This window comes from Oryctolagus cuniculus, chromosome 4, assembly GCF_964237555.1.
Source record: "Oryctolagus cuniculus chromosome 4, mOryCun1.1, whole genome shotgun sequence".
Lineage (NCBI taxonomy): Eukaryota > Metazoa > Chordata > Mammalia > Lagomorpha > Leporidae > Oryctolagus > Oryctolagus cuniculus.
In genome coordinates this window covers 105,117,715-105,141,466 of record NC_091435.1, presented here as the reverse complement: position 1 = coordinate 105,141,466, position 23,752 = coordinate 105,117,715, and the positions used below count along the sequence as shown (strand labels likewise).

Sequence of the window (23,752 nt, the reverse complement as noted above, 5' to 3'; positions counted from 1 at the left end):
ATCAGTAACTGTTAAACAACTCGGTTGTGTGTGTATGTATGTGTGTGTGTGTGTGTGTCTATGGTAGCATGTAATTTATATAATTTATTGACTAAACTGTAGTGGAGAGATATTTAAAATGATTATAGTCTGCTTGTTATTAAGACTTATCTTGTTTGTTAATGGGTTCACCTGACAATTTCAAGAGTTACTTTCTTTGTTCTCTATTAATAATTTTAATATTCTGTGTGAAATTTGATAAAAAAGATAGAGAATGAAAATTTTATTAGTTGTATCTAAAGGACATTTTCGCTCACCAGTCTACCCTAATGTGTAGTACTCAGTAATCTTAATTTTTTTTGAATTTTTAGAAAAAATTCACATATAAAGTAAACTTGATTAAGTCCACATTATGTTTTTTTAGCTATTTATAATATCAAATAGCTGTCCAGATGCCAAAGAAGCTTTATTAGAGGAACTAAATAAGCTAAATATTAATGGAGAGTTAGGAGCCAATGGTATGGAAAGTTGTGGTAATAGTGTGATCACATTATTTAGACAAGGCCATGGTCAAAGTGGAAGTTCTCTCCTCCCTTCAGAGAAAGGTACCTCCTTCTTTGATGACCCATTCTTTCCACTGGGATCTCACTCGTGGAGATCTTTCATTTAGGTTTTTTTTTTTTTTTTTTTTTTTTTTTTTTTCCCCAGAGGGTCTTGGCTTTCCATGCCTGAAATACTCTCATGGGCATTTCAGCCGGATCCGCATGCCTTAAGGGCTGATTATGAGGCCAGAGTGCTGTTAGGACATTTGCCATTCTATGGGTCTGCTGTGTATCTCACTTCCCACGTTGGATCATTCTCTCCCTTTTTGATTCTATCAGCTAGTATTTGCAGACACTAGTCTTGTTTATGTGATCCCTTTGGTTCTTAGTCCTATCATTACGATCAATTGTGAACAGAAATTATTGAATAGGCTGTAGGAATTGACAGCCTATGGGAGCATGGAAATGGCATCATTGCCATTACAACTAGACGGATCAAGAGAGAGGACGTAGAATGAATTGTGTCAGTATTTCTACGTGTGAGAAAATATTGCTTACTCTATTTCTATACATCTCTTATGTACTGTCCCCCACCCTCACCATTCTCTTCACCCCATTCTTTCCTAGCTTACGTAGTCATCTTATTTCTGGTAGACTCACAAGTATGTAAAATCTATGGAGATTACACAATCCTAACCTAGGAATTCCTGGCTACCAAAACCCCAACAGAAATGCTAACTTCAAAGAAGAGTCCTCAGAAAACTAGATGATGAAATTCTGGAGTCTAAGGTTATGTGAACTCATTACATGAGGTTGCAAATCTCATGAGTTTTACACTGTTAATGACTTTATTTTAATCAAGAAAGAAATTTTTTTAGATGGGCTCAATTCAGAAAATTTTGCATGATACTAGTTTTAAATATTTGAAAATATTGTTCTGCCTTTTGGTGGTTGGCCAGAACTGAAAATCTGTGTGGAAATGATCTTGAGAAACTAAGCATACTATTACTATCCTGACATATTGAACATTTACATATTATATAATTTACTTTTCAAAACAATGATATTTAGACCTACTTCTTAGATAAGAAAACAGACTGAATATTTTAAACAAATGGAATAGAACTGAATAGGGACTAGATCTGCTTTTCTCTGAAATGCATGAAATGTATATCATCTGATTATGCACTTGAAAAGAGAGAGAGCATAGCCATGTAATTGTTGGAACAAAAATCTCAAAGATCCGTCCTGGTAGATGAACATGGAATTCCCCACCCTGTCTTGATTTTTGGCATATTGAACAAATTTTTTGTGTATCACATTTTATTTCAAAATGTACTTATTTATATATTTGAAAGACAGAGTGATGGAGAAAAAGGGAGAGACAGAGAAAAAAATCTTCCATCAACCTGTTTACTCCCCAAATAGCTTTAACAGATGGGGGGGGTAGGCCAGGACAAAGTTCGGAGCCTGAAATTCCACCTGTGTACCCTACCTGGGTTCAGGGCCCCAAAGACTTGGGCCGTGTTCTGCTGCTCTCACAGGCGCATTAGCAGGGATCTGAGATGGAAGTGGAACAGCTGGAGCATGCACTGGTGCCCATATGCTATGCAGGTGGTTGGTTAACCTGCTGTGCCACAATGCCAGCTTCACAATTAGCATTTTTTGGGCCATCTGGGAACACACAAAAAGGACATCAACCCAGACTGGGTTCAAGAAGAATTTCTGCATATATGTTTGTCAGGTAAAGAAAACATGAGTAAGTTCTCTTAGCTAGTACAAAATTTACAAGATATTTTAAGAATATCACCTAAGAACTTTTCTAGGCATCTCAATGGACCAACACACAGAGAGAGAATTAGTATATGTGCATGACCCTTTATTAGCATTGCATATGATTCAGTATAACTGAGTGTATATGTAAGTTTTGTGGAGCTGCACATTGAAGTTTTTGGTGTTTATATTTTGATTTTTTTTGGTTGACTTAAGAATGGAACTTCTTTATACTACTTTCATTTTCACTTCCCATATGCCATAATTGGGCTCATAGATAATGGGTGTTTATAATTGTTATTGAATTATATTAGGTGCCCAGGGAAAATTCCAAGTTTGTCATAATGAGTGAAGATTGATAGGTATGTTGCTTTTCTTTTCTATTTATTTATAGAGTTACAGATAGTGAGAGAGAGAGAGACAGAGAAAGGTCTTCCCTCCGTTGGCTCATTCCCCAAATGGCTACAATGGCCGGAGCTGCGCCGAACTGAAGCCAGGAGTCAGATGCTTCCTCCTGGTCTCCCACATGGGTGCAGGGGCCCATGCACCTGGGCCATCCTCTACTGCCTTTCCAGGCCCTTAGCAGAGAGTCGGACTGGAAGTGGAGCAGCCGGAACCAGAATCGGTGCCCACATGGTATGCTGGCACCACAGGCGGAGGATTAACCCACTGTGCCATGGTGCTGGCCCTGGTATGTTGCTTTTCTTATGGGCAAGTGAGAATGTGGTGCTCATAGTTTGATTAGCCATAATTAAATTTCAAGTTGGTTTTGGTAAAGTATGCAGCATGGTGTATATATTAAAGTATTTGGTTGTACTAGCAAAAGAACTGTCTTCTGCAACAAATTGTAACCTGCACTTTCAATCAGAGGCTGAAGGCATTATAAAGATGGAATGGATCTTCCATAATAAATGATCCAGCTCACTCATTACATATTAGGAAACAGACCCAGAGAGAGAATAAATGAGGCTAGAACTTTGAATTGTGATGGGGAAATTTTTTAAGTCATGTGCGCTTTTATCTCTAATATTTTTGAGTATAACTACTATAGCTGTTTACTACTTATGCTGTTTATATAGCTTATATGATCAATTTCTACAGTAACTGGCAAACATAGTACATAGAATATTTTCAAATTGAAAACTAAGGTAATATGAAGAGAGGATATTTGACACTTTGAGATATTTAGAGCGACACATTTTTTAACTAATCTGAGCAAAGCTAAAATTAAGAAATTATGGAGACATAAAGTGGATTTTTTTATTCTAGATGTCTTATGGGAGACAAAACTTAAATAAATCATCTTAATTCTGTAATCTCCTTCCTCTCTCACAATTAATATTTAAAGATAAATCTTCAGTTTTTAGCTCAGTTTTGCTTTTTCAGTTTGTAGCTCAGCATTCACTATTAGAAAGGCAAAGCAAACATCAGTAGTCTGATAGGAAAAACTTGAGGCACCCCAATAGCGCATTGAATGGTTTCTTTACAGTCTCTCAGTTAATATGTAGTACAACTGATAGTAGACCTCAGAGACTCAGTCCTACAGACTGACATTCTTTTCACTCAGAAGAAAAGAACAAGAGGAGGAGAGAGGGAAGAAGATAAAGGAAGAAAAGTAGGAAAGTGGAGGAGGAGGAAGTGTCATTTGCTCTCTTATCTGTAAAAAAATGGGCAGCAGTCGTATGTTATTTTTTTTTCAATCTTCATAATACTCTTCTGAAATACTTGTTATTCCATTTTATAGTTGAAGAAACAAGACATTACATCCCTTGCCTACAGTCACACAGCAAGTTTTAGGACTCTAAAACTTGTCCATACTATTACACAGAACTGATTCTGATATTGTTCCTCATTTTCTTAATTATTTGAAAAATAGATAGTATATAATTTAAATTTTATTTTATTTCTCTAAGAAGATACTAGGAAACAGAATGCTGGATCTGAAACATGGTATGCTGGTAGTATTGACAATCCTATGTTTCTAGAGCAAAGTGAAAGTAGGCAGTTAAAAGTTAATATCAAAACTTAAACAATGCCATGTTTTGTGAAGTACACTTTAATAGCAGCCCATTGGATCAAAGGATGTGATCTCACTTCATAGTAAAACAGGTCTTGCAAGCCAGGTAACTCAGGAAGCAGAATGGTAATTATTCACAGAGGAAAACAGGTAGTATACTGTTACAATACTACAGTAGAAAGTCAGAAGGTCACAAAGCTTGCAAGGTAACTGACACAACTTGAAACTGCTTGGCTCCCTTTAAAAAGAAATAACAAAATGGGAGAGAATGAAACAAGTCTACCTAATACATCTTTGCAAGGTAAGTGCCAACAGTCTCTGGAACAATCAGAAATTTCAACAGTGTTGATTACTGTGTGTGTGTTTGTGTGTGTGCACGTGTGCGCTCACACATGTGTGTGTTGCTGTCCTCCCCCAGCCTGTTCTTTGGGGGTGGCAAAAAGAAATAAGGATTGTTGTTTTCAAAGCAGCATGTTGTCTGTGTTTTATCAACACTCTGACCAATGAGAAATCACAAATTTAGTTTCCACAGAGAAAACTTGATCCTTAATATCCAATGTAATGCTGGAGAATTGGTGTAACCAGCTTCCAGTCCATTTTCATGTGGAACCTTTCCAGAATTGACAGAATATTGACTTTTATGGCATTCGTATTTGTAATTCAGTTTTTCCATCTCTGGGAGTTACCAGCAAAGTGGTCTGATAAATAGGATCACCACTCTTTAAAGGGGTGGGGGACCAGGATCTCTGGGCAGATCTTCTCAGTTGGTGAGCCCTATTTATTTTACAAGCCTTATTTAATCAGATACCTTTGTCCTTTAGAGGGATTGGCTTTGTAGACATTGGCTTGACCAGGCATCTGTAGTTAAGCTTGTTGGAAACAAATACAAAGTAGCTCACACATTTCACATTTTTGAATGAGAAAAATCTCTTTCTTAAAGGAAAATAAGGGAAAATGGGGTGTAAGACTTATTTGTTGCACTGAATTCTACTTGTAGATTACTGCCAGCTTTATAAATGAAGTTTTGCTAAAAGCATATTTTTTAAATCTCCTTGACAATTAATTTAATACTGCTATATCCTTGTTTAACTTTTTCCTTATAAAGCCACAAATAATGAGTCATCAAAAAAATCTCTAAACCACCTAGTTTTTCATTAAGTGCATATAATCAAACATGCAGCTATAGTACAGCACATATGAGAATATCCATAGGATAATAATTGCCATTCCTGTTTATAAAAGTGTACCATTCATGTTATGCTTAAATCATTGTATTCTTTTCCTTTGGGTTCTTTACTCCTTTTTCTATTAAACTTGCTTAAGAATCCCAAAATACTATTTTTTTGTATCTCTGTATGTTTCCTAACATAAATGCTGTAAAATACTATTATAAAGCATTTTTTACTTAAAAGATGAATAAGTCATTTAATGAGTTCTACTAAAGAGAAACAACACAATAAAATACTCATTATCATTTTATATTTAGGGAGCAACATGCTATTATGTACATGATTATAATATATAACTTAATTTTCTCTAATATTGTTTTTGGAATGCATATGGGGAGCATCTAGCTGTTAGAGTGACCTATCTTGAACACAGGTGCATTGCCTATCTTTTTCAGAGGTTGAAGTAAAATAAAGAGTAAACAGGCCTCTTCTCTCTTCCCTTATCATCCTTCTCTGTGTTGGGATCATGGGTAGTATTTACTCTTTATATTAGAATCTAAGAATGTGTATAGATTTTGGTTTGTTCTTTTTCTCTGGTGCCTTTATGTTGCTTATGTTTCTAGCAATCTGTATAGTTTACCGTATAAGCATAGGTTTCCCTCCTATCCGTAGATATGTATAAAATACAATTACCTTAAAATTAGTTATCAGTATATATCAGAAAGCATGAACATAATTTTAAAAATCTTAAAGATATTTGAATGCCTCATTGTTTAAATTAGAAGGCAATATGCCTAGATGTGTAAACATTTTGTAGTTGGGAGATACTTGTGACATTAGTTCTATCCTTGTGTATTTTCCTTTTTGCAGTCCAGATTTATCAAGGGATATGTTGTACTCTTCTGATCTTGTCTGAATTCAAATGTGTCCTTGGTAGGTCTGCAGATAGTTCAGACATGGCTTCTATGAGTTTTTAAATGCTCCCACTCAAGATGAATTTGCATTAAGATTATTAAGTAAAACTATTAATCAGATGAGAGTTAATGAGAAATGGAAGTATTCAGTTATTTGTTTTAAATTATTTCTGAATTTCTTTAAATATAAAGGAAGCACTGTGGTGATACTTTTCAGCTTTGTATGTGTGAAGGTAAGAGATTTTGATAAGTTTAATATCTTATAATACAGATCAGATACATCTTGGGGCCTTCATTTTTAGACTTCCCTAACCATGTTGTGTTCTTTATGTAATACCCTGTCTTGTATCTGAAATTGAGTTCAGAATGTTCAAAATAAGTGTGTCGCTCCCCCTCTTCGTGGAGGAACGACACTAAACCCTGCCTAGGCTTCATATCCGAGTCACGGCACCATTATGTCGCTCCCCGTCTTCGTGGAGGAACGACACAGGACCCTGTGCTGTTCTTTCGTCTGCTCGGCCCTCCCCGGGTTTGCTGCTGGTTCTTCCCGGGTTGGCTACTATCCCTTCCACCTCCGTGGAAGGGCAGTTCCCCCTGGCCACATTCCCCACTTCCGCAGGGGAGCGGCACACCGCCGGCCGGCTTTCTCGGGGGCTGCACGGGTGTTCCTTCAGCTAGATGTTCCCCATAGATGTTCCCGGTGCATGCCGTCTCTCTCCTCCTTTATAGTCCTCCTCCGCCAATCCCAACTCGGCTGCCCACACGCCGAGTACGCTGCTCTCCTCCAATCAGTAGCAAGTCCTACAGTTTATTGGTTGAACTGGAGGCAGCTGTGCGGAAGCTGTTTACTTCTCTCCCAGCGCCATATTGTGGGAGAGCAGATGCATAGAATAAGTCTTAATTCCAGTAACTCAGTCTAGTCCGGTTTGCTCCCCACAAAGTGAAAAGGATATTTTCAAATGTTTAGCTTTGCTTTGACTTAGTATTTATAAAAAGATTCTGAAGTTCTTTGAAATAATAGAAATTATTACCAACTCTGTTTTGAAATGGATGCTCTCTAGAAGAAATACCTATGTCCAGATGTTTTGTTTTGTGCATTAAACATATGGATGGTTTATATGATTAAGCTAGGAGTATACTATCATTATATTATCATAGATTATCATTGGAACTCCATCCTGTGCTTTGAATAATGGTATCCTGTCGCTCCCCCTCTTCGTGGAGGAACGACACAGGACCCTGCGCTGTTCTTTCGTCTGCTCGGCCCTCCCCGGGTTTGCTGCTGGTTCTTCCCGGGTTGGCTACTATCCCTTCCACCTCCGTGGAAGGGCAGTTCCCCCTGGCCGCATTCCCCACTTCCGCAGGGGAGCGGCACACCGCCGGCCAGCTTTCTCGGGGGCTGCACGAGTTCCCTTAGATGTTCCCCATAGATGTTCCTGGTGCATGCCGTTTCTCTCCTCCTTTATAGTCCTCCTCCGCCAATCCCAACTCGGCTGCCCACACGCCGAGTACGCTGCTCTCCTCCAATCAGGAGCAAGTCCTACAGTTTATTAGTTGAACTGGAGGCAGCTGTGCGGAAGCTGTTTACTTCTCTCCCAGCGCCATATTGTGGGAGAGCAGATGCATAGAATAAGTCCTAATTCCAGCAACTCAGTCTAGTCCGGTTTGCTCCCCACAGTATCCTAAGGCTATGTATCTAAGTTGTCTAGATTCACTGAACCACCTCTAATGACAATTTAGAAGGTGCTTTGTTATGAAAGTGTCCCACAAAATTCACATGTTGGAAATAATCCTCAATTCAACAGTGTTGGATAGTGGGGCATTTGGGGAAGTGTTTAGGCAATGAAGGCTCTGCCCTCAGGAAAGGATTTATGCTGCTGTAAAAAGGGCTTCCAGGAGACTGTTCTTGCTCTGTGCTGTTCTTCTGCCTGCCTTCAAGTGAGAATACAACATGAAAGCCCACAGATGACTGACACCTTAATCTTGAATTTCCAAGTGTCCAAAAGTGTGAAAAATTATTTTATCTTTCTTATAAATGTGTTGGTCTGTTATAGCATCACAAGGCAGACTAAAATAGAGGGCCAGCCAATCTTTGAAAATTATTCCTTCTAGTGCTATTTTTCATGTGGTGGGGAGCTGATTGCACATGCTTTGGAAGTGGAACCAGTATTTACTGTCGACATTTAAGGTTTCTGTGGTTTGGGAACCCACTTTTTCCTAATGCAAGTGGTTTTACCAAGTTATCTCAAGCTTAATGAGAACAGATCTTAATTATATTTCCAAACAAATAAACAATCCTATCTCTCTGGATCCTGATGTTAAAGTAACCCAACAGAGAATTTTATCAAGATATTATACTTGAAGTTCATAATAGTTTTGGAATTCATAAAATGGATTATTTAGTGTAGGACAGAATGCTAGGATTTTCTTTCTCATCTTTGGAACAAAAGTATGTCAAAATATAGCATAAGGAATAGGGATAATTGGGTTTTAATTATTTGTATCTGTTGTGGAAAGGAAGAATTGCTTCCTTGTATAATATCTGCAAACTCAAAGGTACCACCAAGTTGCATTCTGTCAGTCAATGATAAGAGTGGACGGCTATGATCAGCATGATGGAGAGACAGCAGCTCTATTCCTGAAAGACAAATCTCTGGGATATGTCTTAGACTAAAGTTTCTCCAAAAGCCATCCCTGGGCCAGTGCCGCGGCTCACTAGGCTAATCCTCCGCCTGCGGTGCCGGCACTTGGGGTTCTAGTCCCGGTTGGGGCAACGGATTCTGTCCCAGTTGCTTCTCTTCCAGTCCAGCTCTCTGCTGTGGCCTGGGAAGGCAGTGGAGGATGGCCCAGGTGTTTGGACCCTGCACCCTATGGGAGACCAGGAGGAAGCACCTGGATCCTGGCTTCAGATTGGCGCAGCGTGCCAGCCATAGCGGCCACTTGGGGGTGAACCAATGGAAAAGGAAAATCTTTCTCTCTGTCTCTCTCTCTCTCACTGCCTAACTCTGCCTGTCAAACAAACAAACAAAAACCTTCTCTACCAGGGAGGACAGCAGGCATTTTCTACTTCTCTAAGGACTCTTATAATATCTTGCAGATATTATACAAGGAAGCAATTCTTCCTTTCCACAACAGATACAAATAATTACGACTACCAGGGAGGACAGCAGGCATTTTCTACTTCTCTCAGGACTCTTATTAACCAGCATATTATATCCTACACAGAATTGTTGAAAAGGAAAAGAATCTACCACTCTCCAGCTATGACTGCCCCGTTGGAGTTTCTCCTACCTCAGGAACCCAGATCCCATGAACCTGTTCAATTTCTTTCACTCCTCCCTATCCTTGATCAAAACATGTTCAAGGCTACCTATCTCTTTTGTAAAGGTTACAATATTCAGTTCACCCTGGGGAGTATTTGAAAAAAGATATTTTTGATTTCAGTGCTTGAACAACCTGGTGAGATGAGGTCTCTTTGATTGAGGGGTCGTTCCCTGGACTCTTCAGTACATCCTACATACTCAGGCTGCCTACTTGTTAGCAGCTTCTGTGTTTTGAGCACTATAATATCAACTCTCCTTGTTACTTCAGTTCTTCTTATTTCTCAATATCTAGGAAACGATTACTACTCTTTCAAGCTAAAAGGCTACATCTCAGGGGGAAGAATATTCCAAACATGGAAAATGGGCTAGATTCTGCAGAATGCAGGGTCAACTCTAGATAGTAATCAGTGGGGAGAGGGAAATCTCCACCAATCCACTCGAGAATCTCACTGTCAGAATTACGGGAAAAAAATCTGTAGAACATTAACATTTTCTAGCTAAAGTGTCTCAAGAAACAGAGATTCTGTGAAATTAAGAAACTTGTCCCTGATTTCACAGAAGACGTTGCCAGAACACAGGTCTCCACCCTTGCTATCCAGAGTCTGTAATTTAACAAAAGAATTTGGCACATTAATTTCTAAAGGTATTTATTTTCCTACTTTAATTCTTACAAATGCTTTACTTATTGACTACATTTAGTTTCTATATTTATGGCTTCAAAGGCATTGTCTCATATTCAGTTAGGCTACTGTGGGACAGGTCTATCCAGGCTTGGGTTTTCTCCATAATACATAAAAGTTTTATTGGTTTTTAAACATTTAGTTAACTTTCATTACAACTAGAAGTTGGATGAGAAATCCTTGGGCACCTGCGTGGAATGTTTCTTATGATTGAGTCATTGTTTTAAAAACTATATATATTGTATTTGGCTAGCCAAAAAAAAAAAAAAAAAAATCTAGGCAGGAAGGTGCCTTACTGTCTGTGCTTCTAAGGTACAGCCCCAGGGTAGCAGTAGTATGTACCAGACTTGTTATACTGGTTTGGTGTGCATGTTTACTTTCTGTGGTGGGAAATATATCTCTGCATTCATCATCGTCAACTATGCCTGTGAGTGCCTTGAAATCTTTCTAAAACCCCAAAAGTTGACTAACAAGTTTGTACCTATTCCTTCTCAGTCTACAGAAAGTGAACAGCACTTTAAAGTAAGAGAAGTCCGAGGATCTCTGGTTTACCCTACCTGGGTTTCCAAAGCAAGGCATTTGGTATTTGTTCATTATAGGTTTGAACAGTTGAGGCATTTGGGAAACTGACATTCAGGTATGAAGGTAACAGGGTATTTTGGAGTTGAAACTCTCAGAAGCTTTACTGGAGAAGTATCATAATATAAGAACAAAATCAAGCATGTCTGGAGCAAGTAGAATTGCCAAAAATGTCAAGGCGTGGAAGCATGGGTGAGTCTGAATTAAATAAATGGGTTACACAAGGATATATGTGTTGGTGGTCTGAGGACTTTTCCATCAGGTAGCAGAGAATCTTTGGTGCTTATAATTGAGATTAGGAAATGAAATTTAAATTGAAGGAAATAGTTCGTGAAATTGATATAACTGAGCTGAAGAGCTTTTTCACCCCACCTGTGTCTTTTTAATTAGAAAAATGACTTGACTTTATTAAAAAAAATGCAGTATACTTAAATAGAACATTAGATAGAAGTGTTAATAACATGTTAGTTAAAACTGGCTGTTGGAGGAAAAGCCAATTCTGAAACACTTTGATATATAGTTTGTTCTTGAACTTTTACATGAACTGAAATCCACAGTTTAATCCTTTTGATATTTTATGGCCCTGAATTTGTTTCAAAGTGAGACGTTCTAAGTTTCAATCAAAGTCACTGTAAAATTTTCTTGAAAAGAAAATGTGATACATACCTACAGGGTGACATTATTGTTTAAGCACCATTATTAGTAATGCAATGAAAATATTTCCATGCATTCAAAAGGTTGGAGCTGTCTTTGAATCTGTTCCCTTTTCTTAAAGAAATGGAACAAGGAGTGCAGTAATAATCTGATGATTATATGTGTATAAGCACCATATAATTATTACATTGTATATTACTGTCTGGATTTTGGAAAGAGTTTAAACAAATTTAACTAATTGAATAGGACAGTAAGCCAACCCTATTTGTATCACAGTTTATTTTGGGAGCTTTATTAACCAAGCATGTACTTGACTTATTATTGGAAAGCATTACACTTGATACATAAGCGAAGAGAAAACAAGCATCTGACAAGATTGTGAATAAAATGTCATTAGAATGGGAAAACATAAAAGGGCATTGAGCTTCAGTTGATCCTTTGAGCTTCTAATCTCTCTTCAGGAAAAGTATGTGTAAGTAGTTATATTTGACAGGGCTATTTTGCTGCTATGTTGATAGATATGTTTAGCCACCTCCAGAGGTGAATACTTTGGAAAATGCTTTCATAAGTGCTTTCGGTGGTTTATATTGCAAAGCAATCTACCTCTCCTCCTTAAACCCCTGATCACTGTAATGTAGGTTGTATACTGTGTACTTAAAAAAAAAAAAAGGCTGGGATTTACAGACTAGATATCCATTCCCATCTACTAAAAAATTACAAAAGAAAAATGCGTTGAAAATTCCACCACTGAATTTAATGCAATTCATAATAAACATGTAAGAAATATGAATGTATGCTGTTGCACACACAGTTGACTCTACTGTGTGACTTAAAACCTTCGTGAATGATTTATTTCAAGAACTGATTGAACTTTTGGAGTCCATTCCATCTCTGTTATTCCTGTGTTTTCTGAAAAGTGAGTTTCTTTCAAAATAGGCCATGAGAAGCAGATAGAATTGAAGGGTCACTGTGTTTTATTTTCCTCTGTGTTTATAAACCTTTAGTGGAATCACAGACAAGTCATATCTTCCATTAAACTATTGATACATCTTAACAGATTCTTCTCACTTTGGCATTTCTTAGTGGCAGCTTTTAGAATGGAGAAATGTATGTAGTCATGAAATATGCAAGTTGCTTCTAACTTGCCAATTTGTAGTATTGTTATAAACAAAGATAGGCATGTAAAAATAGTAATCTAAGAATGCATAGAGTTTCATAGGTGAAATATGACATGAATTGACTGTGGAAGAGTTTTAATGAATTATAATAAGTGGTCAGAAGAGGAAAATCTTTCCTGATCAAAAAATCCTCAAAGATAAGACAGACATTTTATATAAGCTTCCTCTTCAATATGGGCTTAACCTGCTATAACACAATGCTAGCCCCAATTTTTTATTCTTGAATCTGACTTCTCATTAATTTTAGGATCATATTTTATATTCATCCCAGTTTTCCACTTGACTCATATGAATTTCATGTGGGCAACATTTTTTTTTCTGTACTAGAAAACCCACAGTATTACTAATATTTGTAGGGATTAGTAATTATTTTATCAATTATTTTATCAAACTATAATCTAAAATAATTTTGGTATGTGTCTAATAAATGTTCTAGAAAAGTAGTCTTCATATGAAATTTTTGTTTCCCTAAATTGATTTTCTAGTAAATAGCTTATCTGCTTAATCATATAAATAAAAAGGAAAAGTAGTAAATTGGAGATTAATTTAAGACAAAATTTACTGAGCTTATTTGAGTATCACAACAGTCTTGATCATCTTTTTTCCATGGACAAAAAACTTGATCCTTTATTAAGAGCTTTATGTACTGGCTGTTCCTATTGAACTTCTATGATATGTTCCTTATCATTCAGATATCAGATTAGGTATTATCTAGGGGTGATAGTTTCTAGCTCCCACCCAAACCACCCTGTCAGCCAGTCTGGCTTAAATGTGGCTTTTTTTCTTTAAAAAAAAAAATGAAAGACAGAGAGAGGCAGACAGAGGGAGAAACACTTAATAGTTCCTGTCCCAAATGCTTGCCAACAGTTGAGGTTGAGCCAGGCCAAAGCCAGGAGCCAGGAACTTTCCCTGGGTCGTCTATGTGGGTGGCAGGGTCCCAAGTACTTGAGCCACCTTCCACTGCCTTGGAGAGAGCGCTTAGCAGGAAGCAGCATTTGAAAAGTCGAAGTGGAACTCAATCTCAGGCATTCTGTATGGGATACAGGCATCCTAAGCTGTGCTTGACCCACTGCACTACAATGCCCACCACTTTTATTATTTTAATATCTCATCATGAGCCATTTTCCTTTCTCATACATTTATTTATTGTCTATTTCCCTGCAATAAAATGTCCTCTTACTGAGATGAAAGACCATGGTTGGCTTGTATATTGCTGTATTTCTAGTGCCTACAACCACAGCTAACACACACTATATTTTCAACAAATGCAAGTTTAATGTACTCCAAAAAAAACTAACATAAAATGCACATTATTCCTGTGTGTCTATGCAATTTACAGTTATTGTAACATGAAAATTAGTTGCATATAAGGTAGCAGCATTTAGCATGATCATACAAAAAAAATAAAACAAGAAGACTTAACTAAAATTCACGGAGAGCTCTTTCTAGGATAGTGGTGTTTGACAGAGAGTCTTTTTATCCTAAGAGGCTAGAAGCAGTGTATTTGTCATTGCTTCTAGGACTCCGTTGCCATTATTCTGGTTTTTGGTTACCTAGATGAGCTCTGAGAGATTTAAGTATGAAGAGGCAAGAGAAGAAATGGAATTGAAAGAGCAGAATTTAAATCAACAAACTTATGGAGGAATTAAAGCATGGTACTTGTTGGTTATAGGAGGCTAATTTGAAAAGAATCAAACATAATTGTAAGGTACTGAGTTTGATGGTTAGCTGTGCATTTAATATGATATCTAGTTCAGTGGTGAGAGGAAGAAGAGATTGTATATATTGTATTTGAGAAAAAAGGCATCTGAATATTACCTCTTATTATAAATGCATTATCAGTTATTCTAGACATGGGCATGGTTGTTGCCTTTAATGGAATTCTCAGTTTTATGGAAGATATAGTCATATTGATATTTATATTTGTATATATTAAGCATGCTTGTCATTGGGCGATTATTAAGATTTTATAAAATATTATATGTCAAATACTTGGAGTAGAATGGGGCATGTAGTATACACTTCTGTCAGTATAAGTACCACCATCATACTATTTGGCTTTTGAACTTCATGCTGATCCTCATCTTTCATCACATAATAATGAAAAGCCAAGTTCATCCGATGATGTTGGTACTTCCAGGCCAGCTCTCTGCTGTGGCCCGGGAGTGCAGTGGAGGATGGCCCAGGTGCTTGGGCCCTGCACCCCATGGGAGACCAGGAAAAGCACCTGGATCCTGGCTCCTGGCTCCTGCCATCGGATCAGCGCGGTGCGCCGGCCGCAGCGCGCCAGCTGCGGCGGCCATTGGAGAGTGAACCAACGGCAAAGGAAGACCTTTCTCTCTGTCTCTCTCTCTCTCTCTCACTGTCCACTCTGCCTGTCAAAAAAAACAAAAACAAACAAACAAAAAAAAAAAAACAAAAAAAAAAAACAAAGGTATGAAAATGTGTGTGTGGGGTGTGTGTTAGTTTTTGCTTGTCTGAATTTAGCTAGAAATTATTTTTTTCTGAAATATTGAGGCTGACGTGTACCATACACAAAAGCCTTTTCTAGCCAGTTAACTTCAGGTTATATTCCACTGGACTATATCAGAACTAGAAGAAAATGTAAATTTTCTTATAAATCCATGTGGACTTAGAAAAACAATGGAGTGCCCATGCTTCCTTGCCAATAAGTTTTTATGTGTTTTTTTTTTTTCTTATCTGTGTAACAGGAAAGCATCCATATCTAGCACATTGACCACAAAGTATGAAATAAACAACATAGGAGACTTTGGGATGACGAGGGTCCACTTTCAATTAATTCTGGTTGAAGAAAGCTAAATAAGGCTGGGATCCATGTGTGTGCACCTCAGGATCTTGTGGCTCCTGGATAGTTAGTGATTGGCTTCATAGTTTCTATAATTAATGTTATAATAATCACCAATAGTAACAGTAAAAACCAAGGAATGGAGTTAGAAATGCTAGTAAGGAGCAGAAGTAGGATTTAAAATAAGGTTTATTTGACTTTATTGCTTCTTGATCACTGTATTTCCCAGTATACCATTTTAAAAGAGATACCATTAAAATTGAATATTCAAGGAGAATATTTCAAATATTTACTAATATGTAAAATTAGTAACTGTTGAATTTCAATACTGAAGAAAATATTTTTCTACAGTCTGTTCTACAGCCAGTATGTCTGCATTTCTAAGGATATTGAATTTTACAAAAATTCATGTACCTTCATGTGTACAAATAATGTTTTCTGTTCAGGTGCATCATGATTCCTCTTGTCTTACCTACCTTCACATCCTTATTATATTTCCATCATACCTTTATTCCTGGCACTTTTATTGAAGGTAATAAAGCTTTGAAGAAGTAGTTTGAAGTAATTGCGTTCTACTAAATTCAAGAATGTTTTGACCATTAACCTTCAGTTTGAAGTTTTAGGTGACTACAAACTAGTGTAAAGGAATATAGATTTACCTTTACAAAATATACCTTAAACAGCTTTTTAAACAATTGATCCTTTGCTGATGCAAAGGATAATTCCTCTTCAGTGTTTCTGACTTAACAAATTACATGTAAAAGCCATAAACTCCTTTGTATTATCCATAAACATAATAAAGAAAAAGTTATACCACATAACTTTGTCTTAGTTAATAATTCTAGGCTTAGCCTTAGGGTTTGAAGAGAAAAATTATTCCTGTTACACATTTTAATTATGCTATAAACTTTGGGAAATAGCTATTGATCTTCAGCATCCCGTGTCAGAAAGTTGTTTCTTTCTCATTCAGTAACCAACAAGTTTTCCATATAGGCTAAATATGAAAAATTTTACAGGAATTAAATGTCGTGTCTGTAAGTAAATGTACAGTCAATGCCTTTTTTTTGAGTAATTTAAATGGTAGGAGACTTAAATATCATCTCTTCTAAATATATTTCCACTGGAAATGAGAAACACACTTTCGAATTAAGATACATAATATCTTAGTTAAGAAAAACGTTTTCCTTAGTGATAATGTTAATGATATTTAAAATTTTAATACAGAAATAGAAGGACCTAAGCATGAAAAATTTTAGTTATATGTTCTCCCTTTAAAGTTCACAGAAGCTGATATAAGCAGTGAGTATTGCAATGATCAATTTAGAAATAGTTATATCAGAAATTTCATATTTGAATCAATAATATGGGCAAATATTTAATTCTGTTAACATTAAACAGGTATCTAATATCTTTGATGATTATTATGGTAGTAAGAATAGCTACTGTCTGCTGAACGTTTAATAGTCAGTGAGTATTACCATAAATACTGCATACTAGCATATGTCCACATTTTTGTCACACCTACCATTTGAGAATAGCTCTTCATTCTCCCATTTTACAAAAGCTCCATGAGGTTAAGTTAATTGCTCAGTATTATGTAGGATTGAAATGGTGTACCCAGCATTCAAACTCAGGTCTGTACAACTCTTGTCAGGATTATCATCTTGAATAGAAAATTTGTCTTGCATAGATTCCCTCTGGAAACATTTGCAGCAAAAATTGGAAACTCCGGTTTAGAACATTTAACTAAAGTAGATTTGTATTCAGATACACCAAATTTAGTACTATGCATTTGTTCACTCAACAGATTTTTTCTTAAGTATGATAATGTTTCAAGTATAGTACTAGAATCTGTTGAAGTTCAATTCAATGAGACATGGGCCATGCCTACTCATAGTCTACTAAGGGAGGCATTACACTGTAATGTGAAAAAAAGGAAAAAAATCTAAATTATATATGCAATGTCAGTATAGTATGTTTTATGTAGCTTTAAACTTCTCTGAAAAACATTCTGTAATTGCTCTCTTTAATTTTCAGAATTTAATTAAAGGTGTAGTGATTTAACTTTGACACTGTGATGCCTTTTTAGTGACGTTGGAGAACTCAATAGCCTTTATAATCCCAGGCATTAAAGAGACTATTTGAGAACATCAAGGGAGAGTCTGTGTTGATTTTTCTTGCCATAGGCAACCCAACTTTCTCACAGTGAGAATTAATGAGTAGTAATTTTCCCCTCTTCCCCATTTATGTCTTCTGAACTCATAATATAATTTAATCCCACTTAGTAAAGAATCTGTTGAACATTTCGTGTACAGTGATCCTTCTGCCTCCCATTGGAATTGGTTCCAGGAAACCTCATCCCCCAGGATGCTAAAATTGCAAATGCTCAATTTCCTTATTTAAAATGATGTGGGATTTGCATATAACATATACACAAGTTTTTCTGTGAACCTGAACTCATCTCTAGATTACTTATGGTGCTTAATACAATGTAAATTCTATGTAAATAATGTCTATATTGCATCGCTTAGAAAATAATGACCAGAAATACATTTGTATACATTCAGTACCATTGCAATTTAAAAAAAAAAAATATTTTGGATCACTGGTTGTTGAATCGTGGTTTGTAGATCCCACAAACATAGAGAAGGCTGATTGACTATAATGCACTAAATGGGGACTGAAAGCAATGTACACTAATTTAGTTTCATATAATGAATTCTGCTAAAACCCAATTTGGAAAAAATGCATGCATATATTTATTTTTTATATAAAGTACAATTTTCTCCAATTTGTTTTCATTTGGAGTTTCCGACTCCATGGGAAATTATGCATGTATTAGGGGTATAATCAAATAAAGACAGATGATGGGCAATGAACTTATATACATGTCAGGATCTAACCAAATATTTTTTAAAGATTTATTTTATTTATTTGAAAGACAGAGTTACAGAGAGAGGTCTTCCATCCTCTGGTTCACACCCCAGATGGCCACAACGGCTAGAACTGCGCCAATCTGGAGCCAGGAGCCAGGAGCTTCCTCTGGGTCTCCCACACAGGTGCAGGGGCCCAAGGCCTTGGGCTATCTTCTACTGCAATCCCAGGCCATAAAATAGAGCTGGATCAGAAGATGAGCAGCCGAGACTAGAACCAGTGCCCATATGGGATGCTGGCACTTCAGGCAGGGCTTTAACCCGCTGCGCCATAGCGCCAGCCCCAATTAAACCAAATTTTAAAACTTAATTTTTTTAACATTGAATGGTAGGCACAAATTGTCACTACATTATAATTTTCTCCACAGATAAATGTTCAGGATTTTGTGAAACAGTGTGCCTTAGCCAATTAGTACTTTGAAACAGATATCAGTCACAGAATTCAAACATTTTATAAAATTTAGGTTTTTTTTTATTTTTTTTATTTTTTTATTTTTTGACAGGCAGAGTGGACAGTGAGAGAGAGAGACAGAGAGAAAGGTCTTCCTTTGCCATTGGTTCACCCTCCAATGGCCGCCGCGGCCGCGTGCTGCGGCCGGCGCACCGCGCTGATCCGATGGCAGGAGCCAGGAGCCAGGTGCTTTTCCTGGTCTCCCATGGGGTGCAGGGCCCAAGCACCTGGGCCATCCTCCACTGCACTCCCTGGCCACAGCAGAGGGCTGGCCTGGAAGAGGGGCAACCGGGACAGAATCCGGCGCCCCGACCGGGACTAGAACCCGGTGTGCCGGCACCGCTAGGCGGAGGATTAGCCTAGTGAGCCGCGGCGCCTGCCTAAAATTTAGGTTTTTTAAAGGAAATATGGGAAACCTATACACAAGATGTTAATTCTGGGAATTTTAAGTCACCTCATTTCATTATTACAACAACATCTAAAGATATTAATTTACAAATTACAATAAAATTTCACATTTCTGCAACAAATATACTTAAGTTACAATATTGGTGCAAGTCATCTTGTATGGAATCAGATGAACAGAAAGAGGGAAATTTAAGTGGAATAGGTGATATTTGGTTTATCCTCAAACAATGAAGAGTTCTCTAGCCTAATAAAAGAAAAAATATTTCAGGGGTAGGAAATGAGTTTTGGGGGCAGACGTTGTGGTATAGTGAGTTAAGAAGCTGCTTGACAGATCTGCATTCCATATTGAGAGTGCCAGTTCAAGACCCAGTATCTGTACTTCTGATCCAGATTTTGGCCAATGTTTCCAGGGAATAAGCAGATGATGGCTCAAGTGCTTGGGACCCTTCCACTCATAGAGGTTTCTTGCTCCTACTTCTGCCTGGCCCGCAAGCCCCCAATTCTGGGTGGTGCAGACACTTGGGGAATGAAACAAGTGATGGAGGATTCTCTCTCTCTCTCTCTCTCTCTCTCTCTCTCTCTCTCTCATCATTCTCTCTCTCTCTCCCTCCTTCACTCGCTCACTCACTCTCTCTCTCTCTCTGTTGCTTGGGCTTTTAAGTAGTTGGAAATAAACATTTTATGAAAAAGAAAGCAGTTGTAAAAATAACTATGCTAGCCTGACTAGTGTGTTTGAAGAATTTCAAACATTAGTTCACAGTATATGCCCAGTAAACGTTAGATTACTGTGTGCGGACTTTTTTTTTTTTTTTCTGGACTGACATAAAACGTGTTTTCAGCCCATTGATTACAGTTAAGTTATAAGGTGAGTTAAACCTTAAACAGAATGGATGGTAATATGAGGTTTTGACTTCTTCTCTGTACATATGTGCCTTTTCAGCCAAGACCTTGTGCCCATTTCAATAAATTGCATGCAAATGCATGTACACATGTTACGGACATTAACATTTTGGGTGAGCTGTTTTTGTGGAAAGCACTAGATTCTTTCCACAGATTTTCTCCTATATGAGAATAGAATATTAGTATTAAGCCTTTTACTGTAAATTTAAAATGTGTTATCTCAAAAAATCATAAAAAAGCACAGAAAGAAAAGGAAAAAGAAGGAGAGTGAGAGGGAGAAAAAGGAAAGAGGAAAGGAGGAAGGATGGGAATCATGTGTTAGAATTGTGTCTACAAATCACATTCAATCTGTTAAAAAACAATTAAAATAAAAAATTTTAAAAATTCTCTTTAAGTCCATTGTTTGGTAGAAAATAAAAATCACAATCTGTTTCCAGATGGGATTTATTCTCTTCTGGGACATAAGGCACCTCTGTCCTTCTGTAATTATCTTTTTAAAATTATTCATATTTTCAAATTACCTCATGTTGATAAAATCCTTTCAACCATCTTGCCATTATCACCATCTGCATTCCAGTCCATCAGCACTTACTTAATGTTGACCATTCTCAAGACACAATTTTGTATGAGTAATACGGCAAAGAAATACTAGATATGGATATCAGCCGTTATGTTCTCCCTATCTTCACATGTATTTGCAACTTAATATCAGAAAAACAACCTTATTATATATTTTATTAATTATGCATGTGTTAATTATATAAAAATATCATTTAGTTAAGTTTCTCAAACTTTCTATTGCCAAAGTCCCCTGCTGTGCTCAAATCAAAATAGTTTCCTGAGACTTCCTGAGCTTGAGGTTATTCTGATTTTAATATTAGGTGATACTGTTGGGTCTTTCACCATACTTTAAGTGTCAAGACTTGGAAGATATACTGAATCTGATTTTGTAGCCAGAGATACACTGAATCTGAAGCTCAACTTTTATCACACTAGGCACTGTAATTCTAACCTCATTTTTATAGATGAGAAAGATACAATAGTGCAAGTCAATTAAATCAAAGTTTTCTGAATCAAATTATAGATCAAGGTGGCTATTTCAAAAAGGCCATACTGTTTCCCTACCAAATCACACTCTGTGGTGACATGGTCTGGGGTCTGCACTTCTCAGTTCTTCTCAGATGATTCTTATATGTAACCAGGTTGGGAAATTCTGCTAGAGGATTTGCACATGTTTATTACAGAGATAAGTCATGATCTTCTCATATTGAAAGATACTGTGATAGTATGACTAGAGATTATGGAGTGAAGCATGGATCAGAATCATTACTCAGTTTTATGACCTCTGCTAAATGTGGTAGCCATTGGCACAACTGACATTCTAGGTGCAAAATGAAATTGCGTTTCCTGGGCCAAATGACAAGTTCTTCGTAGAGAAATGTCAAAAATGTTTTTGGCACATTAGTGTGCCTGAGGAGTGAGATCTAATATAGATTGACTCTTTTGTTTCACTTAGCATGTTATTAAATTTTAGGATATAAAAATGTGGACATAGAAATTTATTTGAAAATAAAGAGCTAAATGTCCAAAAAAGAAAAAAAAAAGAAAAAAAAAAGAATTAGTGCTTCCTGACTTTAGTCTCCTCTACTGATACTTAATGTGCCAAGTTAAAAATACTTTCATAGTGAACAAGAAGGTAACATGGGGATTCCCTGGCCCTTTTTCCTGTGAAATTGACAGGTTGCATTGCAGCAAGTACACAGGAAAGCGATTAAGAATGTACAGGTTGACAAAACATGTGTGTTATGACTGTAGGCGTTTTATGTGAATGACATGTCATGGAAAGTATTGGCTTCAAGAGATTATAACTAGGGCTCTGGGATGTGAGGGCAATCTATATGTATATAAATGCAACCCTTAGAAAGTGAGTACTCAAGAAAAATAACCTTGACTAGGATTCCTTACATAAACAAAGTACATTGCAGTACAAGGTTTATTTTTTGCTACCGAAACATGTTACAAATATCCTATTTATATTTCTATTAGGAGATTAGGAGATGCAAAATCATCTGTCTTAAATTATGTAATTTTTGAACAACTCATTCAGCTGCTAAAAGAAGAACAAGATCTGGTTTATTAAAATTAATAATGGAACAAAAAATTCAGCAGCATCCAGTTTATTCCTAAGAACATATTTAGATGTTGGTACCAACCTCTCCATTTCTAGGATGTTTAATTTACCTTACATGTATGAAAATAAACTTGATACAAATATTATTGTCTTGCTCACTAATTTTCAGAAGTGATCATAAAGCAGGAGTGAAAAAAATTGATTTTGAATGGTAAATAAAATAGTTCACTATGTATGTGTACAATTATTTTCATAGAAAATCTGGAGAGACAAGGAGTTCCAGAAACCCCTCTGTGGATAACCACTTAAGAATTTTCATATTCATGTTTATTTTATTTTTAAAGATTTATTTATTTATTTATTTATTTGAGAGTTAGAGTCAAGGAGAGAGGGAGAGACAGAGAGAAAGGTCTTTCGCCAGCTGGTTCACTCCCCAAATGACCACATGGCCAGAGCTGAGCTGATCTGAAACCAGGAGACAGGAGATTCCTTGGGTCTATTGAGAGTGTGCAGGGACTTAAGCACCTGAGCCATCCTCTACTGCTTTCCCAGGCCATAGCAGAGAGCTGGGTTGGAAGAGGAGCAGCCAGGACTTGAACCAAAGCCAATACAGGGTGCCAGTGCCGTAGGCAGTGGCTTTACCCAATATGCTACAGTGCTGGCCCCTCTTGTTTTTTCTTTTTCTTTTCTTTTTTTTTTTTTTTTTAAGAGACAAAGTTCATAAGCTTAACCCATAATCCCTACATTAACATGGTTTTAAAAGTCTTTTCTATATCAAATAGTGAGTAATTCACTTAAAAGCCTAAAATGTTTTTCTTATGACAAATTAAAATTTCTACAAGGAAATAAAAGTATTTGTTATTTGTAAAGAAAGGGAATTCTGTGTCTCAATTTATTAGTGAAATAACTATATTTTATAATATGCTATTGCAGTAGAAAATAATTTGTTATTGACAATTAAAAGCCCTCTCAATATATTGCTAGCAAGGATTAAGATTGAGTGTTATTTTACTACTTGTTATTTTAGATGGACTATTAAAATTAAATCTGTGGCAGTGCTGTAATGTATCAGGTTACACGGCAGCCTGAAGCTTCAGCATCCCATATGGGCACCAGTTTAAGTCATGACTGCTCCAACTCCCTGCTTATGTACCTGAGAAAGAAGCAGAAGATAGCCCAGGTCCCTGAGTCCCTGCCACCCATGTGGGAGACCTGGATAAAAGTTCCTGGCCCTGGATTCTCCCTGGACCAGCCATGGTTGTTTCAGACATTTGGGGAGTGAACCAACAGATGGAAGATCTCTCTCTTTTTCTTT

The 23,752-nt window shown here is 36.9% G+C and overlaps 1 protein-coding gene across 11 annotated transcripts in view; it reads left to right on the top strand.

Annotated features, from left to right (window-relative positions):
• NAALADL2 (N-acetylated alpha-linked acidic dipeptidase like 2) overlaps window positions 1–23,752 on the top strand; it is a 1,435,315-nt gene that overhangs the window by 418,463 nt on the left and 993,100 nt on the right. For 3 of the 11 annotated variants that reach the window (XM_051859155.2, XM_017346923.3, XM_008266506.4), the window contains exon 1: window positions 642–4,612. The exons of 7 other annotated variants lie outside the window; for them this stretch is intronic. In XM_051859155.2, coding sequence (XP_051715115.2) covers window positions 4,570–4,612 — 43 coding nt within the window. In that variant the 5' untranslated portion in view covers window positions 642–4,569. Of the gene's footprint in view, window positions 1–641; window positions 4,613–7,206; window positions 11,169–23,752 lie in introns of those variants that run through there. One more of the 11 variants, XM_051859147.2, reaches the window with a different exon arrangement.